Source organism: Cetorhinus maximus, chromosome 24, assembly GCF_964194155.1.
Source record: "Cetorhinus maximus chromosome 24, sCetMax3.hap1.1, whole genome shotgun sequence".
Classification (NCBI taxonomy): domain Eukaryota; kingdom Metazoa; phylum Chordata; class Chondrichthyes; order Lamniformes; family Cetorhinidae; genus Cetorhinus; species Cetorhinus maximus.
The window spans coordinates 34,086,398-34,114,017 of NC_135902.1; the positions used below are offsets into that span (position 1 = coordinate 34,086,398).

Sequence of the window (27,620 nt, forward strand, 5' to 3'; positions counted from 1 at the left end):
ATCACTCCAACTCCATAATGAAATTATGGGCGGGTACTTATGACATACACAGATTAAACTATTGTCCAGGCTATACTTATTTGCCAGATGAACAAGGAAGGATTACAATGGTTTTTATAGGGCTGGGGAGATTGTTTCGCAAGTTTACCTGGTAAGATTGCTTCATTAAATATGGTATTAGTATAATGCATTAGCACAGTGATAAATTAGTTATTAGAAACAATCCCCAAAGTACAAAATCACCAATCTCAGCTTTGCCATGCAGGAGATAGGAAGAAGTGATCAATTGATTCTCTTGATATGGACTTAACCAGTTTTGGCCCTATACAGTTAAGGCCTGGTAGCAGGGTAGGATCAATTAATAGTAAACAAGGAAAGAAAATTTCCTCCTCTTTCTGCCCCCAGTTCTCTAAAACACTTCCCTGTAGCCAGAGTGGCATTGGCAAGACTGGGAATAGACCACCTACCAGACCAAACAGTCAAGCAAACAATGCAAAGCAACAAATTCTACTTGATAGAAAAATTGATTTCAGCCAAAATACTTATTAAGCAATAAAGTAGTCGGCAATACCGATGCTGACATTCTACAATATATATTGTTTGATACACTTGTTTTAAAATTGGTGTATGCAAATTATTAGATGTTTGTCAACAGTTTGTTAGCCACACTTCTAATTATGCAACAAAATACAGCTCAATACTTTAAAAGCAAAAAAAAAGCTGAAATTAAAAATAACCTGATTTACTCAGTCAGTTAAGAGACTGAAACAAAATATAAGAACCACCCTTCAGTATTGCAATAAGTGTAGACAGAACAAGAAATGTTGGTTTTAAGCTCTGCTTTTAACCAGGCTCCTGCACGGCAAGTGTGACATGGGTGGATGGGATGGGGGCAGCGTGAGTGAGAAGACTGGATGGCTGCACCATCATGGCGGCAAATGCCATTTTAACCCTGGCCTCATTTAAATTTCCATGTCTAACTCCTGAAGATAGTCAGAGGGCAGGAGTGGGAAATTTTGGACATAGCAGTAATAAACCATATCTGACCAACAAAATCAATTCCCTGCTTCTAAGTACCTGTGCAATTCCAATGGCTAAGGCACTAGGGGAGAACAAACAAAGTCCCCAAACAGCAGACACTGGAAAATCTCTGACCAGCACAGTAGGAAGGCTAAACAATCCAAAACCCATCAGCATTAATGATCCAACCAAGCCAGCAATCTTCTGATTCTTAAAAAGTGGAGTCAACAGAAATGAAAAGGGAATCTATAAAAGAAAAGATTCATATTTTAAAATTATGTGCCATGTTGACTCAAGTTCCTGCTACTGTAATGTAACTTTCTATGTTTTACCAACTTACCTTTAAGGACAAAGAAATCAGGGAACAAAAGAAAGTGCTCTTTGACCTTAAAACGTCCATTCCTTTCAATGTGTTTCTCAGTAAACTAAAAAACCTTGTGTTCTTGGTTCAGATGGATTACATCTGTACATAGTGAAACAAGCTAGGAAACAGATAATAGAGGCACTATTATATATTTAAGAAAATTCATTAGAAAATGGTATAGTGCCAGAGAACAGCTTGCGTCATTCTTATTTAAAAAAGAGGGAGATGAACAAGGGTATAAGCCAGTTAGCTTGACATCAGCGGCAAAAAAAGAAATGATAGAGGAACATCCAGCAGCTGAAAAACATAACAGCTCTCAACAAGGATTTAAAGTAGGGAAAGTCATGCTTGATCAATTTGATTGCAGTCTTTGAAGTACAGAAAAGTAATGCAGTAGTATAACATACTTAGATTTTCAAATTGACATGGTAGACCCATGACTAAGGTTAGAATGTGTGCAGTCAGGGGACAAATAGTAGAATGGATAGCAAGCTGATTACAAAATAGAAACAGAGCAGGGGTTGAAGGCAATTACACAGACTGGCAAAAAATTGGGAAATGGTGTTCCACAAGGATCAGTGCTGGGACGACTACTATTCACCATTTACATAAATGATTTGGATTTGGAAGTATAATTGCAAAATCTGCAGATGACACCAAAATGAGGATGGGTATAATTAATATTGAGAGAGACTGTAACAAAATACAAAAATCATTAGTAAACTTTCACAATTGGCTTGTAAATAGCAAATTAACTTCAATATAAACGTGAGGTTCTGGTAGAAAATAAGTGTCTATGTAAGGTAGAGCAAAGGGATCCAAGGCTTACACATTCACAAGTGAAAAGTAGCAATGCAAATTAACAAGGCCATTAAAAATGCAATACCTAAGGGTCTTAAAGTAAGATAGTCATTAATAAATCGAATAATGTAATTTAGGAGAAACATCTTAATCTAGGGAGTGGTTAGAATGTGGAAACGACTGCCACATGGAGTAGCTGAAGTGAACATCATAGATACAATTAAGAGGAAGCTAGTTAAGTACATGAGGGAGAATGAAATAGAAGGTTACACAGATAGGGTTAAATGAGGTAGGGTGGTATCCAGTCTTGAATAAGCTGCAATTTCTTCCAGTTAAGCATTGAGAAGACCAAAGTCACCAACTTCCATATCTATCACAAATCCCATACCCATGCCACGGGATGAGTTATGGCAACAGATGTTTTGTTCGAGAGATTTCGAAGGAATGGAGAAAAGGTAACATTGCAAAGTAGTTTTGAGAAATAGCTACAAAGAACAGGAAGGTAGAGGGTAAAGGACCAGTCATCAAAGCCAGGAGCAGTAGCATGTGAAATAATTCCGAGTTGTAAGAGTCAAAGGTGCAGACTGGGACGTTTGACTAATAAACTGCTCAGAGAAAGATGGAGGAATTGGAAAATGAGATGAACCCCATGAAACTGATCCACTTGGTATGGAGGAACCACTGGAGCTTGGCAAAGACAGGGGTGAGAATGTGGGACTTTGTGCGAGATTATTTAGGCCACAGAATTTTGGATGATCAAGAGATTATGTAGGGGACAGTGGGGGAGAAAACGGATTCAGATGAAATCAAAGACACACACAATACTTGAAAATAAAAATTTGCAAGGTTATGGGATAAATGTAGCAGAGTGGAACCGACTGGCGAGCTCTTTCAAAAAGCTGGCACAGGTACAGTGGCCAAAATGAGCTCCTGCTGAATTGCACATGAAATGTAGAGGAACAAAATCAAACACCAAACATAATTCCTCTTCCCAAATCTGATACAGCAATGTTTTAGTTCGGAAAACGCACACAACAGAAAATAGTACATCAGTTTTCAATTTTGGCAAACTAGGCAAATCTGAATGGAGTAAGACATTTGTGAAAAATAATACTGGGACATTTTCAGAGCTAAGAATAGCATCAGATGAAAAAGGCTCCCTTTTGTATCCATTAAAAGCAGCATTCGTCAAAGTAAATGAAGAGCTAGTGATAGTGATGGAAGCAATTAAAGAGTCATCCGTACATAGCATGTGATAACTATGAGAACCATACTGTACAATTATATTATCCACATGCACAAAAAAACATAAGATACAAGTTCTATGCCTTTCCTGCAACAATTCCTTGTTACATAGGATTACCGTTTATCATAAAAAGGAAGCAGATTTCTGTACGAAATATCTTGATTCAGTTTCAATTTACCTTCATTAATCTGACAGTGAATGACAAAACATTTAAAGAATATTGTGACATTTGGGAAAGAACTCTATCAAACACTTAATTTCAATACTACAAGTCTTGTGATAAGTCTGCGCACTGAACAATATGCATTTATTTCAATCCTCACTTTACTTATATATTTCATCATCGATTAAAATATTTGGAGCATGACTTACTATAGAAATTCCAAACAAAAACAGCAATGGAAAGATGATCAATATGCTGCTTCTTGGAAACAGAGATGTTTGTGTAGCAATGACTGCCATCAGCAAGGATAGAATGAAGATTAAAACCATGTACAATAAGCCCCAGGAAAGCCTGAAAATGAAAGGAGTAATCTATGGTTAATAACATATAAACCAGCAACTAATGAACACCTCTCAAATTTCAGGCACTCTACCTATATGAATGCCATGTTCTCAAGGAAGTATTGTTATCGATATTTTAAAACAAAAAGACGACTCTCATTTGAGCTATAGGACAATTCACTTTATAACAGTTTTTGTGGCTATTCAGCTACAGAAGCTCAAGTTTATCTGCTTATTTTGTGCACAAAAGAAAAGCACTTTAACAAGAAAAAAATGGGTTCAATAGTTGGTTGAGCCATATTCATCACTTGATCAAAGATTTTTCCTGACATTGTAAGGTGTATTTTCTTTCCTTATTCCAGAAACCTATACTGAATTACATATGCTCTGTCTAATATAATCAACTTGGAAACATGCTTTTCTCAAAATACTTAAAATATCCAGTTGATGCAAAGCTTCTCTGTGAATTTTGTCTTATAGATCTTCATCTCTACACCTCTACTGAAAACAAGACAAAACTTGCTCATGAAAGTAAAGAGGTCATATTGAGTTAGTGACTTCAGTTATCACTGGCTTAGCTTTGGACTGCAGTAGCAAAATGTTGGTACAGACATGGAATGCTGAATAATCTCCTTCTTTGGCTCTATAATTTTCAGTTGAATAAAAATACTGTCAAATGGAGCAATCTACAAGTTTCCTTCTCATTTACAAAGCATAACAAAAGTACAGAAAGGCAAGATAATATAACATTTTTAGTAACTAGACTAATTTATTTTTCTAACGTAGATGCTCTATCATAATCCTCAAAACTTTTAATTGCCAAATTTACAAGAAACTATTCTCCATTAGGGATTGATCGTCATTTAAGTGCAAACATTACAGCAACTTCAGGCAAGAGCATATGTGTGGTTAAATGCGGAATTCCAAAAGTTACTGTTGGAGATGCGCTTTTCTGTTGTTGCATTGTGTTGTCCGCCTCACAATTGAAATGCATTGAATTTCATGGGGAAGAAAACCCCCCCCCCCAACAACCCAAAGGTGGGGGGGGGGGGGGGGGGGGGGAGGAGAAGGGAGAGAGTGCAGGAGTGGGCGCAAGCAGGCGTGCCTCCGATCAGTGCCTCCAATCGAGGGCGCGCCACCATTTTAAGCGGGCAGGCCAATTAATGCCCGCCCAGCGTGACATCTGCCAGGAAGAACTAGGCGCTCCCTGTGCGGGCGGTGGGGGGGGTGGGGGGCGGGATTTCCCTCAGCCGGGAGTGCACTCTTTCACACATGCGCGCAAAAGAGTGCACTTATCTCCCTGAGGCTAAGTGCTGCCTCAGGGAGATCGGTTCAGAATTAAAGCTTTGAAGGTAAATGTTTAAAAAATTTCCCTGACATGTACCCTCATGTGACACTGTCACATGAGTTGGGACAAGTCCATCACTTTAACTGAAACCTTTATTAAACATTTAAAAACCCTCATGAAACCTCATCCCGCCCGCGGATGAGGTTTCATGCTTTTTCTTAAGCTCACCAGGGCTCCCAGCCTGCCCGCCAACCCTAAGGTTGGACGGGCAGCCCTGTCAATTGCCTACATTGTTTTGTTAATGGCCTCAATAGGCCGTTGACAGGTCGGTGGGCGCACAGCTGACTCGGCTGCACCCCAGCTGACCTGAAAATGGAAACGACGCTGGGTGACATCGGGAGTTCCGTCCAACGTCATTTTACTCGTCGGCGGGCCCTGTCCCCCGCCCTAAAGATCCTGCCCATGAAGTTGCTGGATTTGTGTGTTAGATAAGAACTAAACTTGCTAAACTGTAGAAAGTCAAGCTCTGTCCATTTCAGTCTAAGCATTCTTTTAACAATGTGCTGTGTGTTAATCATTGTCAGACAACCTCTCTGGCACTGAAAATTAACTATTTCAAGTGTGGAGTCTCATTCATTCAGATTTTAATTGGAGTTTTTAAAATGTAAAATCTAAAATAATTTTTTAATTTTCCATTTTGTCTTTTATCACCCTCTCTCTTAGTACAATGTTTCTTTCCCTTTAATTCTCTCTCTGTACCTGACTTGGCATTGGATTCACCCACTAATTTACAATTGCTCCTTGTCCTTGTGCTGTTAACTTCACAATCCTTCAATCTGATTGGTTAAGTAGACAACACAGTTGTCTACTCAGGTTCCAGAGACCCAGTTTCCCTTGCTGTGACGTCAAATACTTGCACTTTCAGCAACTTGCCATGCAAAGAAAATACATGCTAAACATGCAAGAACTTGTAGCTACTTTCTATGACTATGTCCGTTGCCCATTATTTGGCTTCTACAGTGGCTTTAAAATTACTTCGCACACATTATCAAAAATAATCACTTAGAAGACCAATGACCAAGTTTACATAACTTTTGGCTTAAACTGTTACACAAAGTAATGCACACTTTTGGCTCACCAGAAAGCAGAGTCATATAGTCCCATCACCTTCATCACATCTTTCACTTCCTTTTTCTCTGTTACAAGGTTGATCAGCAGAAAATTGACAAAGGGCACAAAGGCAATAACAAAGTAAAGAGAAGTGACAAGATGCGAAAAGATGTCTGCACCAACATGACTTGGTAACCCCATCATCTGTATGTGTAGAGGCATGATATCCTTCCAGACAGAATAATTGGTTTGTGTCTGTAAACAGAAACGTAAGCCTTTAACAGTTATGCATAATTATGTACAAAGAGGGGAAATTTACCAAAAAGTCTTTTACAAATCAATTTAGATAAACATGTTAACTCAACAAGTTAAGAGTAAATGTATTACTATGCTTTTTTCCATTGACTCAGGAAAATATATGATAAATTCATACAGTGGTCAAAATTTGATCCTTCCTTTAGTTCAGTTGCAGCACATAATTAACAATGGTGAGAAACAGACTGCATAACCTGTGAAAGGCAGAGTTTATGCATGAAATGCCATTTTGCTTCACCTGTCTTATTAAACACTATTTAATAAAGGGCAAAATAATGTTAATGCCCTCACTGTCACAAAGCTGTGCTATATTTTCATTACTGATTAAAATAGTTTTGGAACTGGGCGTATAATTTATTATGCTGGTATGGTTAATATTGTACACTAGGCCAAGAGCGTAACAAGAAAGGGATAACATTAGAACTCTTTTACTCTTACTGCCTTTTTGAAATCAAATTGTGAGTTCAGTACAAGAATATTGGCAAAAGTGAACTGTTTAAAAGAAACATCTGAAAAGACTTGTTCAGACAAAAACTTTTCACCCAACTCAAAACCTGTAATTTCCAGCATTAAAAAATTAACAGAATACATAAATATCAACATTGAATGGATAGCCATTTTTTGACAATGACAACAATATCTATGATTGAATGTGATAGCGTTGGTCCATTCTATTTAACAACTCGACAACCTAGTATATTGGCCTTACCAAACTTTGGCCTTGTGAAACCCTAGCCACCAAACTGACTGGTCTGAGCTAATTGCTTCCCTGTTACGAAATATGTTTGTGACTGTGACAGTGGTAAACTATCCCTCCTTATCCTTCTGAACTTGCCTGCAGCCTTTGACATGGGCAATCACGCCATCTTCCTCTCCATCATCATCCAACCGGGAGGGATTGCACTCGTCTTGTTCCAATTTTATCCGTTTAGGCATTGCCAGAGAATCACCTGCAATGGCTTACATTCCCGCTCCTGCTCTGCCACCTCTGGTGTCTGCCAAAGATCTATCCTTGGTCCCTTCCTCTTTCTCATCTACATGCTGACTCTTGGAGATATCATCTGAAAGCAGTGTTAATTCTCACATCTATGCTGACAGCATCCAGTATTACTCATCACCACATTGTTCAACCCTTCTGGTTTCTTGATTGTCACGCTGCACGTCCAACATCAAGTGCTGGATCAGCAGAAATATCCTCCAACTAAATGTTGGGAAGAGCGAAGCCTTTGTCTTCAGTCCCTGCCACAAACTCCAGTCCCCAGCCACTGAACCCATCCCTCTCCCTGGTAGCTGTCTGATGCTCAACCAGACAGTTTGCAACATTGGTGTCATATTTGACTCTGAATGAACTTCCACCCTCATATCCACGTCATCACTAAGACCACCTATTTTATTTGGTAACATAGCCCAACTCTGCCTTGCTTCAGCTCATCTGAGGCTGAAACCCTCTTCCATTATTTTGTTACCTCTAGACTTGACTATTCAGACACACTCCTGGTCTACCTGGTTACCCTCTGTAAAACTGAGATCACACAAAACTCTGTTGCCCATATCTTAACTCTTATCAAGTTTCATTCACACATCACCCTTCTGCTTGCCTATTTATACTGGCTCCTGGTTAAGGAACAATTCAATTTTAATATTGTCATCCTTGTTTTCCCTCCATGGCCTAGCTGCTCCCAACTCTATAAATCCCCAGAAGCCCTAGAAATTTGAGATATTTGTGGACTATTCTGTATCCTCCAAGTCTGGCCTATTGTGTGTCCTAATTTTAATTGTTCCACCATCGTCAGCCGTGCCTTCAGCCTCAAAGTTCCTAAGCTCTGGAATTCCCTCCATAAATCTTTCTGCCTTTTTATCTCTCTTTCCTCCTTTATGACCTTCCATAAAAATCTACCTCTGATCAAACTTTTAGCCATCTGCCTTAATATTATGAATCTATTATGTGGCTCCATGTCAAATTTTGTTCAATAATGCTCCTGTAAAGCACCTAGGTGCCTTTTCACTATGTTAACAGTGTGAAATTCTTAGATAATTTTCCAATAATACAAATAAATTTAAAAATTGAAAGCAAACAAAAAGAACGTTTCTGTTTCACTGATTTACTTTTAAAGTAATCGAATTTGTGTTAAAATTCTTTTTTTTATATAAATCATAAACAAACCTTTCACAGAGTCTGTGATTTTAATATCTATTATCTATATCTATGATCACATGTATTATAGAATCAATGGATCAAGTTCAAGTTTCAGACTAGTAGCCTATAGTACCCTTTGTGAAATCTTCGGCACATTATATGAAGTAGCAACCGTTACATATTTTATCCAAGAGTAATATGAACATTTTACTTTCACTGCTGTGAAAAATCAACATGGGACTAAGAATAGAACATTTCTCTCCATAAGATAAAAATAAATACCCAATGCAATAGTTTCCTGTAGATCTGTCAGACAATAAAATATTCTTCCTATGCATTACCTGTGTAAAACTTTTGACCCAACTTATCTACTTTAGACTAACCTTGATGATGGCAACATCAATATGTTTTTGTATTGTTGCAAATCCTGACAATAGGTACATAGCACCAGGACAGTCTGTCAGTTGACTTAAGGGGGCAGAATCCAAACGGCAACTTGCTGGAATAAACATATTAGAAGGGATAATTTTAGATGGTCAAGTATCACAATAACATTTTCATATAATCAAAATAACACAATGCATTTATTTTATAGTATCACTTTTTAAAATATGTGTATCTCCACTCATATTGGGGGCAGTTATCATTTTCATCGGGGGCAGTGTCCACTTGGGGTCCAAACATACAGACTCAAGTTTAAATTACAATTCATAAACCGTTAAAAGTAAAATAGAAATGAAGGATTTACAATACAAAATTACTTAATACATTAAAATGTGTATTTTTATAGAAACTTGTCAATAAGATGGGAAATATTAAATGCAGCCGACAGATTAAAATCAGTTAAACTGGATGACTGAAAAAAAAATAATAAAGGAACAAACTCAGGCATAACTTAACCGAGGACTACTAGTTTAAGTTGTAGCTATGAACAAAGCCATCCCATTTTAATAGCAGGCTTTAATATTGAATGAGAAAATGTTATGGCATCACAAACTCTGCTTGAGAAATTTCATGGAAACTGAACATTTTGCCAAAAAAAGTGGTATTGGGTTTATCCTCCAATCTGATCATCTATTTGTCAATCATTAAGTTTTTATTTATTGTCATAGTAATATTGTAGGGAAGTCCAGGTTTAGTAATTAGTTTTAGTTTAGTTATGTGCAAATTATCAAGGAATCAAAGTGTATTGATTAATTAACTCAATATAATATTCTGATTAATCGTAGTCAATGTAAGGATCCAGTATCACACCATGCAAGCCTGTGTCTTTAGTTGCATACCTCCTCGAAAAGTGAAATGTACTATATTGTCTTAGGTCAGAGTAAGGTTATGTTTTATGATTTTACTACAGGACAAATGTTGAAGGAAACTCACTGTTATGTTTTATCAGGGCCAGGGAGAGAAACCATCGGTTCTGGTGCTTTTTCTGTTCTTGGCCCCTTATCCCACCCAACCGTCCCTCCTTTTAACCCTCCCCCTCACACCCTTCTGGTGCCCAGAATTGGAAGCCATAGTCACAGTGGGGTCAAACTGTTTTATATAGGTTTAGCAAAATTTCTTGGCTTTTGTACTCTATGCCTCTATTTATAAAGGCCAATGAAAGTTTAGGTTTCAGTATCACTTTACAGCCACTGTTTCGTCAGACAATTGCACACAACTTGGTCATTCATATGATGCAACCAGCTCCACTTCCTTGAACCTGGCCCTGTGCAATGTCCAGACAGCAACATCCAATAAACTTGTCCCCCAAGCACTGCAAACAACAATCCAATGTACAAATGAGAATATCTTGAACTAACAGTGACATATTCTATTAGCGCATAAATCCTGGTCTCACTTCTAAGTTTAAAAACGGCAAATCCTTCCAGTAAATTAGCACCAAACAATTCGCCTGCAATGATGTGCTATTTCTATCCACACAAGTCGGCTTTGTTACCAGAAAAATTACACTTTGCATTGAGTGATAAATATTTTTTCCGTTTTAAATTTAAACCACACTTACAAATGCCCAGCAAATGGAGCAAAAATATCCTCTTTTGTAAGCCCTCCAAAAAGCAATCAGACTTCTTGTGAGCCTCTCATTTCCCTTCAGCAAGAAACCCAGCAATCACTGCCTAAAATCTGGTTTGGCACAACATTAAACATGAAATTCCAAAAATAATTTACGGTATGAAGAAAACATAGACAACAATGTCAAAGCAATAAATTGATATTTTTAGTATTTACTCATTTTTAAAACTCACTATTATAAAGTGCCAAGCAGCAGAGCTAACTAATAAAACCTTTTTTGCCTTTTCATTTAAGAAGTGGAGCTAGAAACAGACAGACTAGGCCCCAAGTCCTGGTCACTAGGGAAGGGGGAGGGGACCAGGGCTGAGCTAAGGAATTGGGTTTAACTAACACTGACCTTGTGTTCACCACTGGTGGTGTAAACCCTTAGCTGGCCTTGGTGGAATTCATACGAAAGTGGGAATCGGAAGCAGCTGCCTTTCAGCCTGGATTTTCCTCCTCACCTGGCCCTGTGTGTGGGGGGTGGGGCAAGGGGGTGTGGGAGAGGGCATGTGTGTATGTGTCCCGCATCAAGGTGGGTGTGTGTGTCACTTGCGCGCACGTGCACACACACTCACTTGCTCTTTGCAGCTTTCATGAAAAAGCCCAAGCTTCACAAGTTTCTCTTCCTAACTCTGCCTCCTCATCCTTCATAATACCCTGATGAACCTATGCCCCCTTTCAATTACTTTGATACCCTTTCTATTTGAGAGTGTTCAAATGCTCCCCCACCCCCTCTCGCTCACACTCTCTCTTGTGCTTTCCTTGGCTCATTTCCTTGCAGCCCATTCTCCTACTGGGCCAAACCACTGCTCATATTGGAGCCATTGGCTGCTTTTCTCTATATGGAGAAAGACCCTCCACAGGCTTTACTGCTCTGGTGGAACTTTGTTTGGCCAAGGGTAATTCCTGTGGGGATAACTTTTTAGAGAGCCGGCAGATTGAACTGACCCAGTGGTGTCTCTTAAAAGTACAAGCTATGTTGTGAAAAGATAACAGGAAGAAAAGCCTCTGGGAGACATTTAAGGATAAGTTAATCACTAAATGTAGTACAGACGATGTCTAGACCTTGTTAGAAGAGTGTGTACAGAGGTGCAACACGATTCCCTTTGAGGAAATGGTGGCATTTATCCAAGAGTAGGTCCTGGCTAAGCTCTGGAAAGCAGATAAAGTCCTTAACCTCATCACATACACAGCGTTGTTTTTCATCCAGCATGATGATGATGATATAATCAAAAACCCAGTCAGAGAAGTTACAGCAATAGCAGGTGCAATTAGACGTTTCACATAACCGGTTAGCAGCCTTGACAGCATCCCTGCAACAGCAGACATTAAACGCTATGCTGGCTGGCACAGCACAGCATAAGCTGGAGTTAGCTGAAGGACACATTGCTACTCTGACACAAGAGGATGCACAAGTAAAGCTGAAGTTAAAAGACGCACATGGAACACTGCGAAAGGAATTAGTAACACCGTGCAGGGAAGCTGACCGTGGCCAGTCAGTAAGAAATTAGGCAATATTGGGAAAACAGCAAGCTGTGGTAGCTGCTATTACCATGGGCAATTACATTGCTGAGACCAAAGCTTGGGATGGACTGACCGAACGGTATCATAATGAAGATCTCCCAATAGCTCCTACCGCTACAAGAGCACAGCCCACACTAGTTAGAGAGGAAGAGAGGTGAATTACTATTTGTGATACAACAGAAATGCACCCTCTGGAATTCTAAGCCCTCACTGCTCAATTGGGCTGTATTAATCCCACTGACTACCCACTTCAATTCGTATAGGTATTAGTTTTCCTGAAGAAATATCACCCACATTTAACTAATCAAAATATCAAAAGGAATGTTTTGTCAGTCAAAAGTGATTTACCTCCCTTTGCAGTGTATTCCTTTGCTTTACTGGAAGAGCTAATAAGTGGAATGCAGTGAGTGCTAGGAATAAATCAGCTGGACTTATCTGCGCTGTTAGACAACTGTAAACAGCAGACGGAGGAAAATCCTCTAGCCTATGCTAAGCCACTGTATATGATTTATAAGTTAGACCAGGGATCACCAGAGGAACATTCCTGTGTAGGGATGGATAAGGAAGCATTTAAAAATATAAGAGGTCTGGCCTCTTCCATCAGGGAAATGTTAGGATATACTCTTCATAAACATGGTGATTGCGAGGCGGTCATAGATCATGCATCAGATGCCTTCGGAAAGGGCTGTTAACACCCTGAGAAAGATAAAGACAGTGAGAAAGGATCGAGAATAACCCCTTAAGTGTTATAATTTTAATAAGCTGGGATATATAGCAAGGGAGAGCAGAGCTCCAAGCAGACAGAAAAATGGGGGAAGGCGAGGTCCACCTCAGTTTAACCGACCATAGAACAGGAGGGCCTCCAGCACCTCGAGATAACCCACCCAATAATACTCCACACCCATGGGATCCCAACAGGGATAAGGTAAATGCCTTAGCCAGTAGGGTGGAAAAATGATCATTCACAGTGCAAATAATAGGCACTACAAAACCTCAGCAGTAAAACCAGAGATTACATCCTGCTTACCCAGCTAGTACAGAAACACCATCTGGTCCCTCACCAACAAAGTGGTAGCAGAAACAGGGTACTAATTGATGGGGACAAGACGCTCAGAATCACTGAGGTGGGGTTCAGATACGACCGACACGGGAGATCGGTAATCACTACTTTGCTGCCAGGGTGCTGACAGCAAAAAATGCCAATAAATACCAACTCTTCAGTGACTATTATTCATATCCCAAACCCAGAAAGGCAGTTAGCGCAATGGAAAACCCTTTAATTCCCAGGATGTAGCTATGAGGATAGATTGGAGAGGTTGGGGCTGTTTTCCTTGGGGAAAAGAAGGCTGAGAGGAGACTTGATAGAGGTATTCAAGATCCTGAGGGATATGAACAGGGTAAATAGTGAGAAACTGTTCCCACTCAAGAGAACATCAAGAACTAGCGGGCACAGATTCAAAATAATTGCCAAAAGGATTAAATGTGATGCGAGGAAAACTTTTTTCACCCAGAGGGTGGGTGGAGTCTGGAACAAACTTCCTGAAAGGGTGGTGGAGGCAGGTTCAATTCAGGTATTCAAAAGAGAATTGGATTGCTACCTGAAAAGAGACAATGTGCAAGGGTTACGGGGATAAGACAGGGAAGTGGGACTAGTTGGAATGCTCTTTCAGAGAGCCAGTGCAGACTCAATGGGCAAATGGCCTCCTTCTGCACTGTAAAGATACTGTGATTCCGTGAATGGATTAAGGGCGTTACAGGGGCAGTGGATCAGCATTCCTGGATCAGGTATTAAATTGAGAGTGGGAAGAGGGGAACTTAATTAAGGAAACGTTTATATATGGCTGTACCTGATACAAGGGGAATCCTGGGGAGTGACATGTCGAGGGAGGCAGGAATTATTATCCATTACACTCAAAAGTTGCTTATTGCCATAACCTCTGGAAAAAGGTGTAGTCCAGATTTTGGATGCCCATTCAATTTTTGTGATTAAAAAGGCTGAAATACTGCCTTTCCATGAACATTTGCTACCAGCAGTAAACGCAATAATCCATCAGAATGTGGAAGTTTTTGCGGTCTCTAAACGTGATTGTGGACGATTAGATACGGGGGTTCAAATTAATGGGAACCCACATAAGTTTTGTAAGCAGCATCCTATCCCATGGGAAAATGTCCCTTGCCTACAGACAATCATTGCGTTATTAATGCAACATGGGGTTTTACGAACAGGATCCTTTCTGACCAACTCCCCTATATGGCCCCTCAGGAAGCCGGATGGTTCCTGTCAACTGACTATTGATTACAGGGCCCTTAACAAGGTAACACCAATGGGATCAGCATTTCCCGGAGCAGATATTAAATTGAGAGTGGGAAGAGGGGAACCTTTATATATGGCTGTACCTGATACTTGGGGAATCTTGGGATGTGACATGTTGAGGGAGGCAGTAATTATTATCAACAGGAAAACTCCCCAAGGCTGATTGCATTTGCCTCATGGCTCCTGCAGGGGGCAGACTACCTATTCAACCTGTGAACGACATCTCCTAGCTACCTTTTGGGCAGTTGGGCATTTTACTTATACAACCAACATACAGAAGATTATCCTTCACTCCCCACACATACTGTTTAATCTCTTGATGAGGCCAGGAGACACAAAAGTGTGCTCTTAGCAAATTAGTAAAGGGACACTCGAGTTGCTACAACATGATTTAGATGTTACCCCCAGACGAACAACACTCCTACCTCTGATGTTAGCTTATGAGGGGAAACATCATCAGTGTGCACTGCCATCTTTAGAGATGGAACTGAGTCCGACAGGACAGAGTCCCATCCCAGAAGGCCGAGATATTTATGTTGACAGATCATGGTACAATGTCGATGGTGCACCAAAAACAGGATGCGCAATAGTGGGTGTGATGAATCCTGACCAGTTTATGGAATTCCAAATTCCTGTCCACTCATCACAACAAGATGAACTAATTGCAGTTATCCTTGCCACCCAATATGCCTCATCAGATCCAACTAACATCTGATCTGACAGCCGATATGTTTGTAACCCAGTCCTGCTAGTCCCACTATATCACAAGCAGGGCAGGTGGTGCATACATCGGGCCCAGGGTCTGGGGGTGGGGGTGGGGGGTGCGGTGGGGCAGGCCTGGGTTCGGTATTTCAAACAGTTTCTCGTTGTCCATGCTGAGCAGCCAGAGCTGCAGGCCTGAAAGATCGGCTTAAAAAAAATGTTTCTGTCAGGCTGAGAATTCCGATTTTTTTGAAGCTGCCTTGTCAGTGTTGGGTCAGTTTCACTCGTTGCTGCTGCTGCTGCTTCCGACCTTCATGAAGCTACAAGATTCTTTCTTTTTTAAAAAGCCCACTAGGAAACCACGAGCCTGCCCAAAGGTAAGAAGCAGCAGCAACAGAGTGTTCCTGCTTGAAAAATGGTAAGCCAAATCCCTGTAATTTTAAAACCAATTGGATGCTGTGGGGGGTTTGGGGGTTGGAGTGGTGGGGGGGAGTGGGGGATGACAACATTGGAGGGAAGTTTGGAGGGAGGTTGGAGTAGGTCAGGGGGAGGGTTGGGGGAAATCAGCTACAGATTTGAATTGTTTTTGTAAATGTAGTGATTTCTTTGTAGCTGCTTTCTTAATATCAATTGATTGCTCTGTGATTAATTATCCTTAGAGAATCAGCATTGGGCCTCAAATTTCACCATTGTTACAGTCACTCTGCCTACCACATGCAGGTGTAATGAAAGAAAGACAAAACCTACATTTATACAGCACCTTTCACCTCGTCCCAAATCGCTTTACAACCAATTAAGTACTTCAGATTTGTAGTCACTGGTATAATGTAGGCAATGTTATCAAACAGCAGAGCAGATTCAAGGGGCCAATTGGCCTACTCCTGCTCCGAATACGTATGTTCATATGTCATTCTGGGATGGATGAGATGAACTGGGCTAGATAACCCTTTCTCATTCATAATTATCTTGTGAATAGAGGGTGGAACCATGGCTGGAGTTCAGTTTATTTTGTTGTTAATGAAAGGTTACTGTGAGCAGGCTTTGTGGGATGAAATTGCCAGGACAGGAGTGCATAACAGGCTCATAGTGAATCAGTAACCTGTTTTACACTGCACCTGATTCTTTTCCATTGCCTTCAATCTTGTCCTCTTGTCTACTTAACTATTACTCCACTCTATCTTGATGCTTCTTATGAGTTTTTGGAGGTATTGGAATATTGTGATAAAGCTGTGCTGCATAGTAGATATTGAAAATATATTTTAGCGAGAAGCAGAAGCAGCAATCAGCAGAGTCTTCAGACTCACTGATCACGAAACAATTGTGAACTAGTCTTTGTTCTCTGGTAGCTTAAAAGTTCTGTTGCACAGTGTCACCTGAGGGCCTGGAAACAGGAGAAGCACCGGGGCCCATGATTTCTCTCCCTGGCCCTGATCACAAAAATGGGTAAAGCTTTCCTGCATATGAATTTACTGAGCATGCCCTGGAATGTGCTCAAACAATGGAAAGCTCGCTGTCATGTGGGAAAGGTAACAAGGCATTGAAAAGATTCCTCATCACACATACGAGGTAATAATGAAACTGATAATTTAGCTAAAGCCATGGCCATGGAAGGTCTCACCCTTCCAGGCTGGTTCTATCCAATCCCACCACAGAGGCCGCGGTTGTGTTTAAAGAAACTGAACTTTATATTTCTGAGTTACAGGACTTGTTTATCCCTACTGCGACCTCAAAGTCTGGCATCAGCACAAGCGTCCACTTCCGCAGCCCACACTATAGGCTAACCTGACAAGTGGTCAAGCTCCAGGAGGTAATCCCTCTCCGCTGATGGTTTGCAACAAAGAAATTAACCTGGTTCTCTATTTAACCCCACTTTTAAGGGAAACGATGTTGGCACTGTTCCACTCTCACCTGACAGCAGGACGCTACTCAGCACCCACTACACTACAGAAGTTGTCACCATGTCTATTGATGGCCAGGGATGGAAGAACACCTGAACCGATGATTAACATGTTTACAGATCAAATCAATCCTCCATCTCAGTTTAATCGTGCACTGCTCAGGTCACAACTGCCCCCAGATGGTCCCTGGATGCACCAGCAGATCAATTTTATAGGCCCATCCACTAAAACTTTGGGGAATTATGAATATGCTTTAGTAGCGATCAATCAATTTACTAAGTGGACAGAAGCATTTCCTACCAGTATCTTGCTCAGTGAGGTGTTCTGTAGGTGGGGAATACCAGTCCAAGCGGATAGTGATCATGGTCTGCATTTTACTGGAGAAAGCATTACAGCGCCACAACAATTGCTGCAGATTCGGCAAAAATTACACACAGCTCATCACCCATAATCCTCAGGGATTGTGGAGAAAGGAAATAGAACTGTAAAGACTATGCTGAATAAGTTATGTACAGAACACCACACTAAATTGACAGATCTGCTTCCGCTGTGTTTAATGACAAGACTACAGGTGCAAGTTCATATCAAGCCATGAATGGATAGCAAATGAGGATCCCAGAACACTTAACTTTATAAGGGAATTCCCCATTAACATTGCAACCATGTTGTCAGAAATGGTTACAGAATTTGATTGAGCATGTAACAGAAGTATATAAATTAGTGGCAAGAAATACAGGTTAGTCATGAAATCAAATTAAGAAATATTTTGACAGAAAGGTAAACCCATTTGAGTATAACGTAGAGGATCGCGTGATGTTGTGAAACTTCACCCCTATGAAATACTCATTTGATGTAAAATGGACAGGACCATACACAATCATGGACAAATTGATTCTTGCTTTTTACCTATTATGGATTCCATTTGAGCATAAAGAGGAGCCAAAATTGAAATGGTTCCACATTAATCAGTTGAAAGGTGTGAAGGAATAAATACTTCACCTCTTTCAGTTTCGGGTTAGCCAGGAAAATGTTTGGATTAATACAATTGCTGATACCCGTCACACTGTCCCAGCAATGGGCCCCCCTATTTGGACATCTGGGTGCAGATAAGCACCACAAACATGACTACAGAGGATGGATGTTTGGGCTCTATAGATTACTGTGATATGACTGTTTACTGTGACACTGCAAATGGCATCCATCCCATGTTGATGATGGAGATACAATAGTATGGGTTTGGAAAGGGGAAGGACTGTAGGAGAAATGTGATTGCTTCCAGAAAGGTGTTAAAGTAATACACAAGTTCAAATTGGGAAAGGGGACATGGAAAGATGTAGATTAGCATTTTGTTGAAATTTTCCCAAACGTTGTAGGGGTCCCATATTTAGGATCAAACTTGAATTCTTTAAATTGGCCTAAAATGGTGAAAAGGTATCAATGTCATGAAACAAACATATTTTTTCATAATATTTTTCTGCTTTATTATGAAGTAGATTTATGGGGGTGGGGGTAGGTGCAGTTGGGTGTGTGTCTGATGTAATTACATTTGGAGTCAAGTAGACTGCAAGTTTAAATCATCAAAAGAAGCTAAGTGGTTGACATGCTAATGAGTAAATATGGATGCTGGCTTAGCATGTAAGGTGTGAAGGGAATTTGCATTTTTAGATAAATGAAGGGATATTTGGATTTCAAAGGGATCTTAGTCTGCTTACAACAAGCCAGATAAGCAAGGCTAAGGAATGTGTTTATTTTTCCCGAAGGTTACTGATAATATTGGCAATAAGTTTTATGTTATGAGGAAGATAAAGTTTCAAAGACAAATGGAACAATAGAATTTATAAATTGAAAGAGAGAAACATATATAAGGGAGAATGAAAGGTTGTGTGTCAGAAGGCCATGTAAGATCTAACAGGAGTGTGCGAAATAGCCTTACTAAAGCCTCCATCATTTGTGCATAAGCCTGCTGTTTTACAAAACTGGAGTTGAGAAAAAGCCATTTGGAATTCTACTGTTCAGGGTATTGTGTTAACTTGCTGAATCAGTTTTAAATCTAAAATCTATTTCGGACTGTTGCCTTAAAGGGAGTGTAACTCAGGGGTCAGGTTAATTTGGAATGTTAGGAGTTATTATAACAGCAACTGTAGTCTCATGTATGTGCTTGACATCTTTTACTTTGTTAATAAATATTTTAATTTATTTTTTTAAGTCTCTAAAGGTCTCGATGGACTTATTGCTTCTGAATTCAGTATACACATGTCGTAATAAATACAAATTACAGAACTGTTGTGATAGCGCGACCACGTTTCCCTTGTGGATTTGGTCCACTTGGCACACATCATCTGACATGTCATAACAATCAAGGATTGATAACATGTGCTAATGGGGAATTTAGACCAGTTGAGTGTAATGAAGGTGCACACGTGCAAGTTCATGTAATAGAGAAAGATAGCCAAGAACAACTAATGCTATTCCACCAGAAGAGCGTCCAAAGTTAGCAAATGGACCACAAAAAATGGATTAGTAGTTATTCACACATACTAATGGTTGTACAGCAATGTGAGATATGAGATAGTACCTGTAGTACTATCAGGAACACATACTGATTGGGTGTAAAATCGCACGAGAAGACGTCAGGCAAGTGTTCCGACGTCATCACGCACTCACGCGATATTTTGCTCAGCGGGTGCGCACTAAAGTCAGAAGTGCGCCCACCGACAATTAAGAGGGCAATTAAGCCAATAGCGCAATTGACTCAGATTTTTCATGGCCCTTCCAACCTTACAGTTGGAGGACGGGCGAATTGGCCAGGTGCCCTTTGCATTTTTCATCAAACCTCATCGAAGGGCGGGATGAAATTTCCGCGATGAAATAAAATAAAAATAAATTTCTGTGGACAGCATTTTTATCAGCTATATTTTCAGGTGATTGATTATGATACATGGACACTTTTTTCAGCTTTTCAGGTCGCCAGCTCCCTGAGGCAGCTGTCTGCCTTCAGGGAGCTTTCGCACAGCACTTACCTGCACCCAAGGATATGTCATTGCCCGCCCTCTTCCCAGCCCAGCAGCACTGAGCATTTCAGCACGCGTTTCACACTGGCTGGCTGTCCATTAATTGACCAGCCATCGTGAAATTGTGGTCGGGGGCCAATCAGGTGGTCTGTTTCCCGACCGCTCCCAGGCCCTCCGATCAGGCGCGCCTGTCAAAGGTAACATTCAGGCCCTCATCGCTATTTCTAAAATTTCAAAATAAAACTGAACAAAGATCCTTATAATGGCTGAAACTGTGTCTATCTGTGATTCCAGAACAAAAAAAAGCCACTTTGCAGTTTTGGAAATCTCACACCCATTATCTTTGAGGAGCTACGTTATCTCCGAGAAGCTACTTTCGATCACCTGGGGACTACACAGCCCTACTTCAAAGGGAGCTACATCGAAGGCCTTTTGTATTTGTTACCCCAGGTTGGTCAGTGGAGACGGATGTCTACTAAGCCAATGACCTCTCAAACATTCCTTTTAATCCGTAATGGCTAAGACATTATCAGCCTTGAATACAAAGCCAATTTCCAAACACTGGATAAACATCCTTTGTTGAATAAGTCTTGGAGAGGTAAAGTCACATGACTTAGGCCTCTGGCTTGTTGAGTAAGTAATATTGACTTGCTGGGCTGAATAGCTCAGTCTGCAGTTTACCATTTAAATGGCAGCCTCACAGGAAAGGAGCTCTGCTCAGATTGAACACCTGACCCCATCTACACTGTTTCTGCTGGAAATTCTGTACCATTGCCTACAATTCTGTTTCATCTCTGCATGTCTATGAAGTCAACACCACTGGAAAAGTGAATTATACAGCATCAGTTTGTAACCCGCCAACGCCCGTGAAAGAATACCTCATTCAACTTGAATTCTGTAACCCAAGTGGAACAATATTTCTTTTCTCTGTGGTCTCTGCACTGTAAATCTTTCTTTTCTCCATCCCTCTCTTTACTGTCTGAGTGTGGAGGCAACATTGCAACTCTCTTCTTGTGTTTTGAGTGTGTGCAAATAAACTAACTCTTTGAGTTCATCCTATCTCGAGTCTGTTGTGGGGTTATTAATAGAAAATTGATTTGCACCAAAACCGAGGGGCTATGAAATATGCCACCACTTAAAATGAGGGAAACAAATCAAAACATCTTTCTGTTTATGGATGGGTGGTGAGAGGAGAAATTAGTGCTATTTAAATGAAGTCCCCTTCTTGTCCATAACACTGAGCTAAAGATATTAGGAGGGGTGACTAAAATCTGTCAAAAAGATAGGCTTTTAGGAAGGTCTTACAGGAAGTGAGAGAGAGGTGGAGGCAGAAAAAATTCAGGATACCTAGCGCTACTAGAAAATTGGGCTACTAAATACGTTTAAATGAATGTGAAGACATCCTAACCTAGAAGTCTGTGATTTTAGTTTCACAAAATTTAAGCCATATTACCTTTCTCATCAATGAAGTCAATCCTTTCAGTGGTACGTGGAACTTTATTGTAGGGATATCGAAGTTGATATGACAAAGAATTGATGAACGAAACTCCCACTAATGGTCTAGAGGCATGTGAACAGCAAGCTTGTTCCATTGCTTGTTCATCTCTGAATCCTTGCAGTACCATTTCTGTAATGAGAAGAATTTTTTTAAATCTGTCTCTAATATCATTACTTGATGATGTGACAGGAAACACTCAGTTCTGCAACACTTTTCAATATGGCTTTCTCATCAAAGAATCCTCCAATGACATTACTCTTGCTGCATTCCTTCCAAGATAGTTGTGAGAAAGGATTACCTGCCCTGACTGCTATTCTTGAAAATAATTTAAAGCATTGATCTGTTATTTGTGACTATAATGGAAAGCAAAGAATAGCACACAAGTGTAACAAGCTACTTGGAACAACTCTACTTGACCACTGGGATTTTTTTTCTCTTTTAAATGCTAAGCCACTCCAATATCATGGTCCACAATATGTTAAACCGAGGCAGCTTCACTGCAGTTTGCAAGGAACCAACTTGATAATAATAGCATAGTTTAAACACAATTTAGGAATGCCCATTTTGACAAATGTTAAAATAGCGATCGAGTGAAGCACTTTAAGAATTAAGTCGTAAATTGTATCTTGGATACATTGGGAAGCCAATTTTCCCATTTCTTAATCTGCACTGCAACACTGATAACATAACTTGTTTTGACAATGCAGTTATCAGCAAATGACAAAATAATCCATTTTGTATTTGTGGCACTCAAGAGTGGCCAGAAAAAACATTAGGTTTAGTCAGTTGCTCCAATGACATAATCAGGTCAAATTTCAATGTTCCAGTAATCAAGTGGCTGAAAGGCAGCCTTTGGAGCCATTTTTCAGATAATCAGCAACATTATATTATTTATTTCCAAGTTCCAGAATATCGTAAGATACTGAAAGCATCTTTAATTATTACAAATCAAAATATAAGTTGAAGTATAGAACATTTTTAAGGGGGAATATAGAAATTAAAATAGTGCAAACAGAAAAATAAGAGCAAAATGGGAATACAATATTTTAATGTATTTACACCACAGTTTTTAAAAATTCAGGATTTTTAATATATCTATTTAATATTTCAATAATAAATCTCTGAGCAACATTACTGTAATACTGGCATATCTTTCAACATCACAACATGAACTGCAGTATTTAATATTAAATCTAAACCCAGGGAGCTCAGAATTCCTTGGATTTGCCAGCAGTCTATGGGTTCTCTTCTCATCAACTTGCCCTAGATACTTTAAAAGATTCAGAATGGGCATCCCACCTCAGAAATAAATACTTTTAATTAAAAGCCAAAATTGTTAATTAATTGTTTGAGGGGAAGGTTTTTATTTCCACAAGCATCCAACAGATTTGCGTTTGCTCAACCACAAGTACAAAAATGCTCCAACAGATTTACATTTTAATTGATCCTTATTTCAATGCACACTGTGAAATTTAATTGTAAAGGAGAATAAAGAGCCTCTATAGTTTAATCTAAAAACAGTGGTATAACAGGCCCCTTCCCAAGGCAGACCTGAAAACAGTGCTGTGGCTCTACAGCAGACTTCAAGAAGACTAAACCATCCTCAAGGCCAAAGATAAAACTAGCTTTCATTAAACTCTTTTGTAAATGGAGTAACTGTAGGTTCTCATTCTACAGTGTACTCAATTAAACCTCGATTTAGTTCTTCACAGATGAATATGACTCATCTGACATAATTTTGCCTCCATGTATTTAACATATTTAGCACAATGTGCCTCTTATCTGGGTACATTCAATGCTCACCAAGCAGTGCCCCTACTTCTTCCATGATTTCCTTGGTGTGATTGTTCACTGGTGTATATCCAAGTCTGTAGTTCTGTGGTACAAAATCATCCAGCTCCTCTGGCTCACTGGTGAGTGTCTTCAAGTACAATTGTGGAGGTACAAGAACACTTAAACAAACCAGGGCAAAAACTAAAAAGAGTGGTAATAGTAATTCCTGCAAGAGAATTTTAAAAAAATTACTACTTCTGTATTTGCAAGTGAACCTTAAAAAGAAGTATTCATATTCCAAACAGTATGTTTCATGCAAAAACAGACCAACAATGACAAAAGGGGTCAATTTTAACTCCCAGCAATTTTTGGAGGGTAAGAAAAGTGCAAAAATGCACTCGCATGTGGCTTAGATTTTAGGCCTGGGAAGTATTTTAACTCCTAAACCTCATTTTCATTCCACCAATCAATCAGTCACTCATCCAAAAGCTTTTGGGTGGCTGGAAACAGCTAGTGGTCATCAAAGGAACGCTTGCTGGTGGCAGTAAGGTGGAGGGGATTTTGGGAGAATCTCACTGGAGTCGATGGGTGCAAAGAAGGCAGGGCAGAGGAGGCTACGATATTCCTCATGGGGCCCACTCCTGCTCCTGACAGCTTTCCTTCACAAAGGAAAGATTTTCCTTACACTTCAGACCCATTATATCCTTCTGCCAGCTTCACATGGCAGGAAAGTTATGGCACCTTCCCCGCTCAGGCCTTGGTTAAAATCCAATCAGCGATCTGTTTGCATCAACATATGAGGCTTCCATCTGCTTACGCCAGACTTTTCAATCACCAAACTTCAGAAAGCAGTTAAAATGGTGGCCAGCAGAATTCCAGTTGGATTGAAAAGAGGTAGATTGAAGATTCCATTTTTCAGGTTCCTACTTTTGGACTGATACCCTAAGAAAATAAAACCTTCAATCGTAAATGTTCTTAGCAGCTACCTAAATGTAATGTAGTATATGACAGAAAATGTCTAACAGCTTCAAAAATAATAGTTCCATTTTTAAATGAACTGTGATATAACAGGATTAATTGGAACCCTCGAGAAATCCCCACTCCACTCTTACTGAAAGTGAATAATAGATGATGCTGCCTACAGTGAATGAAAAAATCTTTTTACTAATGTTCAAAAGCTTTCTACAGGAAGCTACTCTTATTTCCAGTGTGCCGACCTACTGTTAATGAAGATGTTCTGGGCCATCTTTCAGTTTCAGTCATATTCCACCTTGCTTTTGCATATTCCTTAAGTGTGAGCATATGCGGCAATACTCCCTTTTAGTTTATGTGAACTATTCTGGTACTTAAACATGCAACTTTATTCTTAACAATCCAAATAGAAAAGCAAAACAGACAATTTTTAAAAAGTATACATCTGCGGAGTAACCACAGAGCAACAATAAAAATGGCCAAATGGCCCAAATTAGCATGCTGCAACAAGGCCACAGATTTAGGATGCTGATGTGAAGAGGGCAATATTGGGACAGATAGGACGCTCCCAAACGATACATGCATTTTAGTGCACCTCAGTACAAATAACTTTTAAAAAGACTTAAAGCATTTGAAACTTACATTTTTTAGTCTGTTTCATATTCAACACATTAATTTTAGAAGTAAAATTAAACCAAATTAGAATTTGCAAGTGCAACCGTTAGGGTCTGGAAAGAATAAAATTACATATTTAAGTATAATACAGAGTTCACAGGACATAAAAGAGAGCTTACACCGCAGACCGAGGTACAAAAACACTTGCGCTCTCTACTTCCCTGCAACAAGCACCAGGAAATATTTTTGCAAGAGTTTGTCAAATTTTATTTGTTAACGTTACTGTGAAGCGGCTTGAGATGGTTTCCTACTTTAGAGGTGCTATGTATAAATGCAAGTCATTGTCGAAGGAGGAAACATGAGTTATCTGTTTTATTATATAAATACAGGTTGTTCCTGTTGTATTTAAGTAACACGTGATCAAACCTTCAAGCATCTCCCAAAGCGCTTTACAAGAAATAGACTTTTTTTGAAGACGCTATTGCAAAATAAGCAAGTGTGGCAGTCAATTTGCTTTATTTCTTCTCGGTATGTGGTTCATATGGGAGGATGATATTTGCTGCCCATCTCCAGTTTCCCTTATCAGATCCAAACTACCATACTTATAAACACAGACTTATTTTAATTTTAGCTCTAATAAAAAGCTTTAATGCCCAAAAAAAGAAAATAAGCCAAAGTAACTGATAAATGCTTTAATTAAAAACAAAAACTGTTGCTTGCCAGCTCACTTCAGAAGGCATTACGAGTCAACCACTTCACAACAGCATGCATTTTACATAATACCTTTAATGTGGAAGGACAGTTCACAAGCATAATCAGTCAGAAATGGATGTCAAGCCAAAGGAGGGCATATTAGATAGGGTAACTAACAGCTTGGTCAAAGGCACAGCTTTTAAGGAGAGTCTTGGAGGAGGAGAGGTAGCTGGAGTGGTTTAAGGAGAGAATTCAAAAGTACAGGGTCTAGATGTCTGAAATAGAAACAATTGCTGGGAGGGAGTGGTGCACAAGTAGCCAGAATCAGAGGAAAGCAGAGTTTCAGAAGGTTGTAAAGTTGCAAGAGGTCACAAAGATGGACATCATGAAAATATTTAAATACAGATTATAATTATAAGTTTGAGACACTGGGGAACTGGAAACCAACATAGACCATTGAGTACAGGGGATGACGATGAACTGGACGGTGCAGGATAGAATATGAGCAGCTGAAGTTCATAGAGGCTGGGCAGGAAAACACTGGAATAGTTGAGTCTGGAGGCAATACTGGCATAGTTGAGTCATTCAGTAACAGATGGGCTGAGGCAGGAGCAGAGGTAGCTGATGTGTCACAGAGGCAGTCTTTGTAATGGAGAGGAGAAGTAGTCCAAAGCTCAGCTTGGGGTCAAATACAACACCAACCTCGCGAAAATGTGTAGTGTAGTGATGATGGTGTTGTGCTCAACAACCAGTGATAGGGAGTTCAAACTGCACCACAGCACTACGCAATTCAACAATGCTGTTAATTTGTGAGCTAGCATCAGAAAATAGTGAACATGAAAACGGTCAAGATTTTCACAAAAAAACTAATATTCTTCAGGGAAGGAAAGCTGCCACCCTACATGTGATTCTAATCTACTCTATTGCTATTTCAGGCAAGGGGTCATGTCCCACATATACACCAAGGCCACCAATTTCTACCTCACCACCGCCACCCATCTCTTCCACTGCCTTTGTGCTGCCAGACAGCATGTCAAACCTCCAATCCTGGACAAGCCACAATCTCCTCCTGTCAACTGTTGAGTAGACTGAAGCCATCATCTTTGATGTCTGCCACAAACTCCATAATTCAACATCGATTCACTTCTGCTCCATCGTCTCTTATTGAACCAGACCACTCACAAATATAGGAATCTTTTACAAGTTTCATCATAAGCAGATTCAAAATGAATTGCCTCAACATTCTGCAACTGGAATAAATATAAATTGATTGGGGCTGACTAACAATTGTCATAGGAGATAGCACGAGATATGTTGGGAAAAGGGAAGACTAAAAGGAGTGCTAAAAATTACGCTAACAATCAATTTAAGATTGTCAGTCTGGCTTGCAGTGTGGCACATTTGCATGCACTGGAAGCTACATAAATTATTACACAGGGCCCTGTTGTTTGCAGACATAAAGCGCATGTACACACATAGCATCTGTTTCAGCCAAACAAAATGAGTGATGGCCATTCACTTGTTCATTCCTCAGGGCAAAGTCTTGACCAATCAGGGTCAAGCTGCCTGGTTTAAATTTCAAACAATGCTTGGCAGTTAACTGTCAGACACCATTAACTGGTGCATGCTCCATGGCAACACCTCTATCAATCAGAGTCCACTTGCCAACCAATTAGCACTTTCTTCTCATACAATATAAAATTGTTGTTTACCCTGACATTGGTATTCTTGTGATTGTCCTGATGAGTGCAAGACAAAAAGCTTTGACAAATTGGTCTTT

General features: G+C 39.9%; 1 protein-coding gene across 2 annotated transcripts in view; it reads right to left on the reverse strand.

The window, feature by feature from the left end:
* The window catches only part of abca5 (ATP-binding cassette, sub-family A (ABC1), member 5), a 118,100-nt gene that overhangs the window by 81,745 nt on the left and 8,735 nt on the right, over positions 1 to 27,620 (reverse strand). The window contains exons 2-7 of one of the 2 annotated variants that reach the window (XM_078570980.1): positions 23,591 to 23,786; positions 21,743 to 21,916; positions 9,169 to 9,284; positions 6,362 to 6,588; positions 3,804 to 3,945; positions 1,078 to 1,266 (exon numbers count right to left, since the gene is read on the reverse strand). In XM_078570980.1, the coding sequence (XP_078427106.1) occupies positions 1,078 to 1,266; positions 3,804 to 3,945; positions 6,362 to 6,588; positions 9,169 to 9,284; positions 21,743 to 21,916; positions 23,591 to 23,786 (1,044 nt within the window). The remainder of the gene's footprint in view (positions 1 to 1,077; positions 1,267 to 3,803; positions 3,946 to 6,361; positions 6,589 to 9,168; positions 9,285 to 21,742; positions 21,917 to 23,590; positions 23,787 to 27,620) is intronic. The other variant, XM_078570981.1, reaches the window with a different exon arrangement.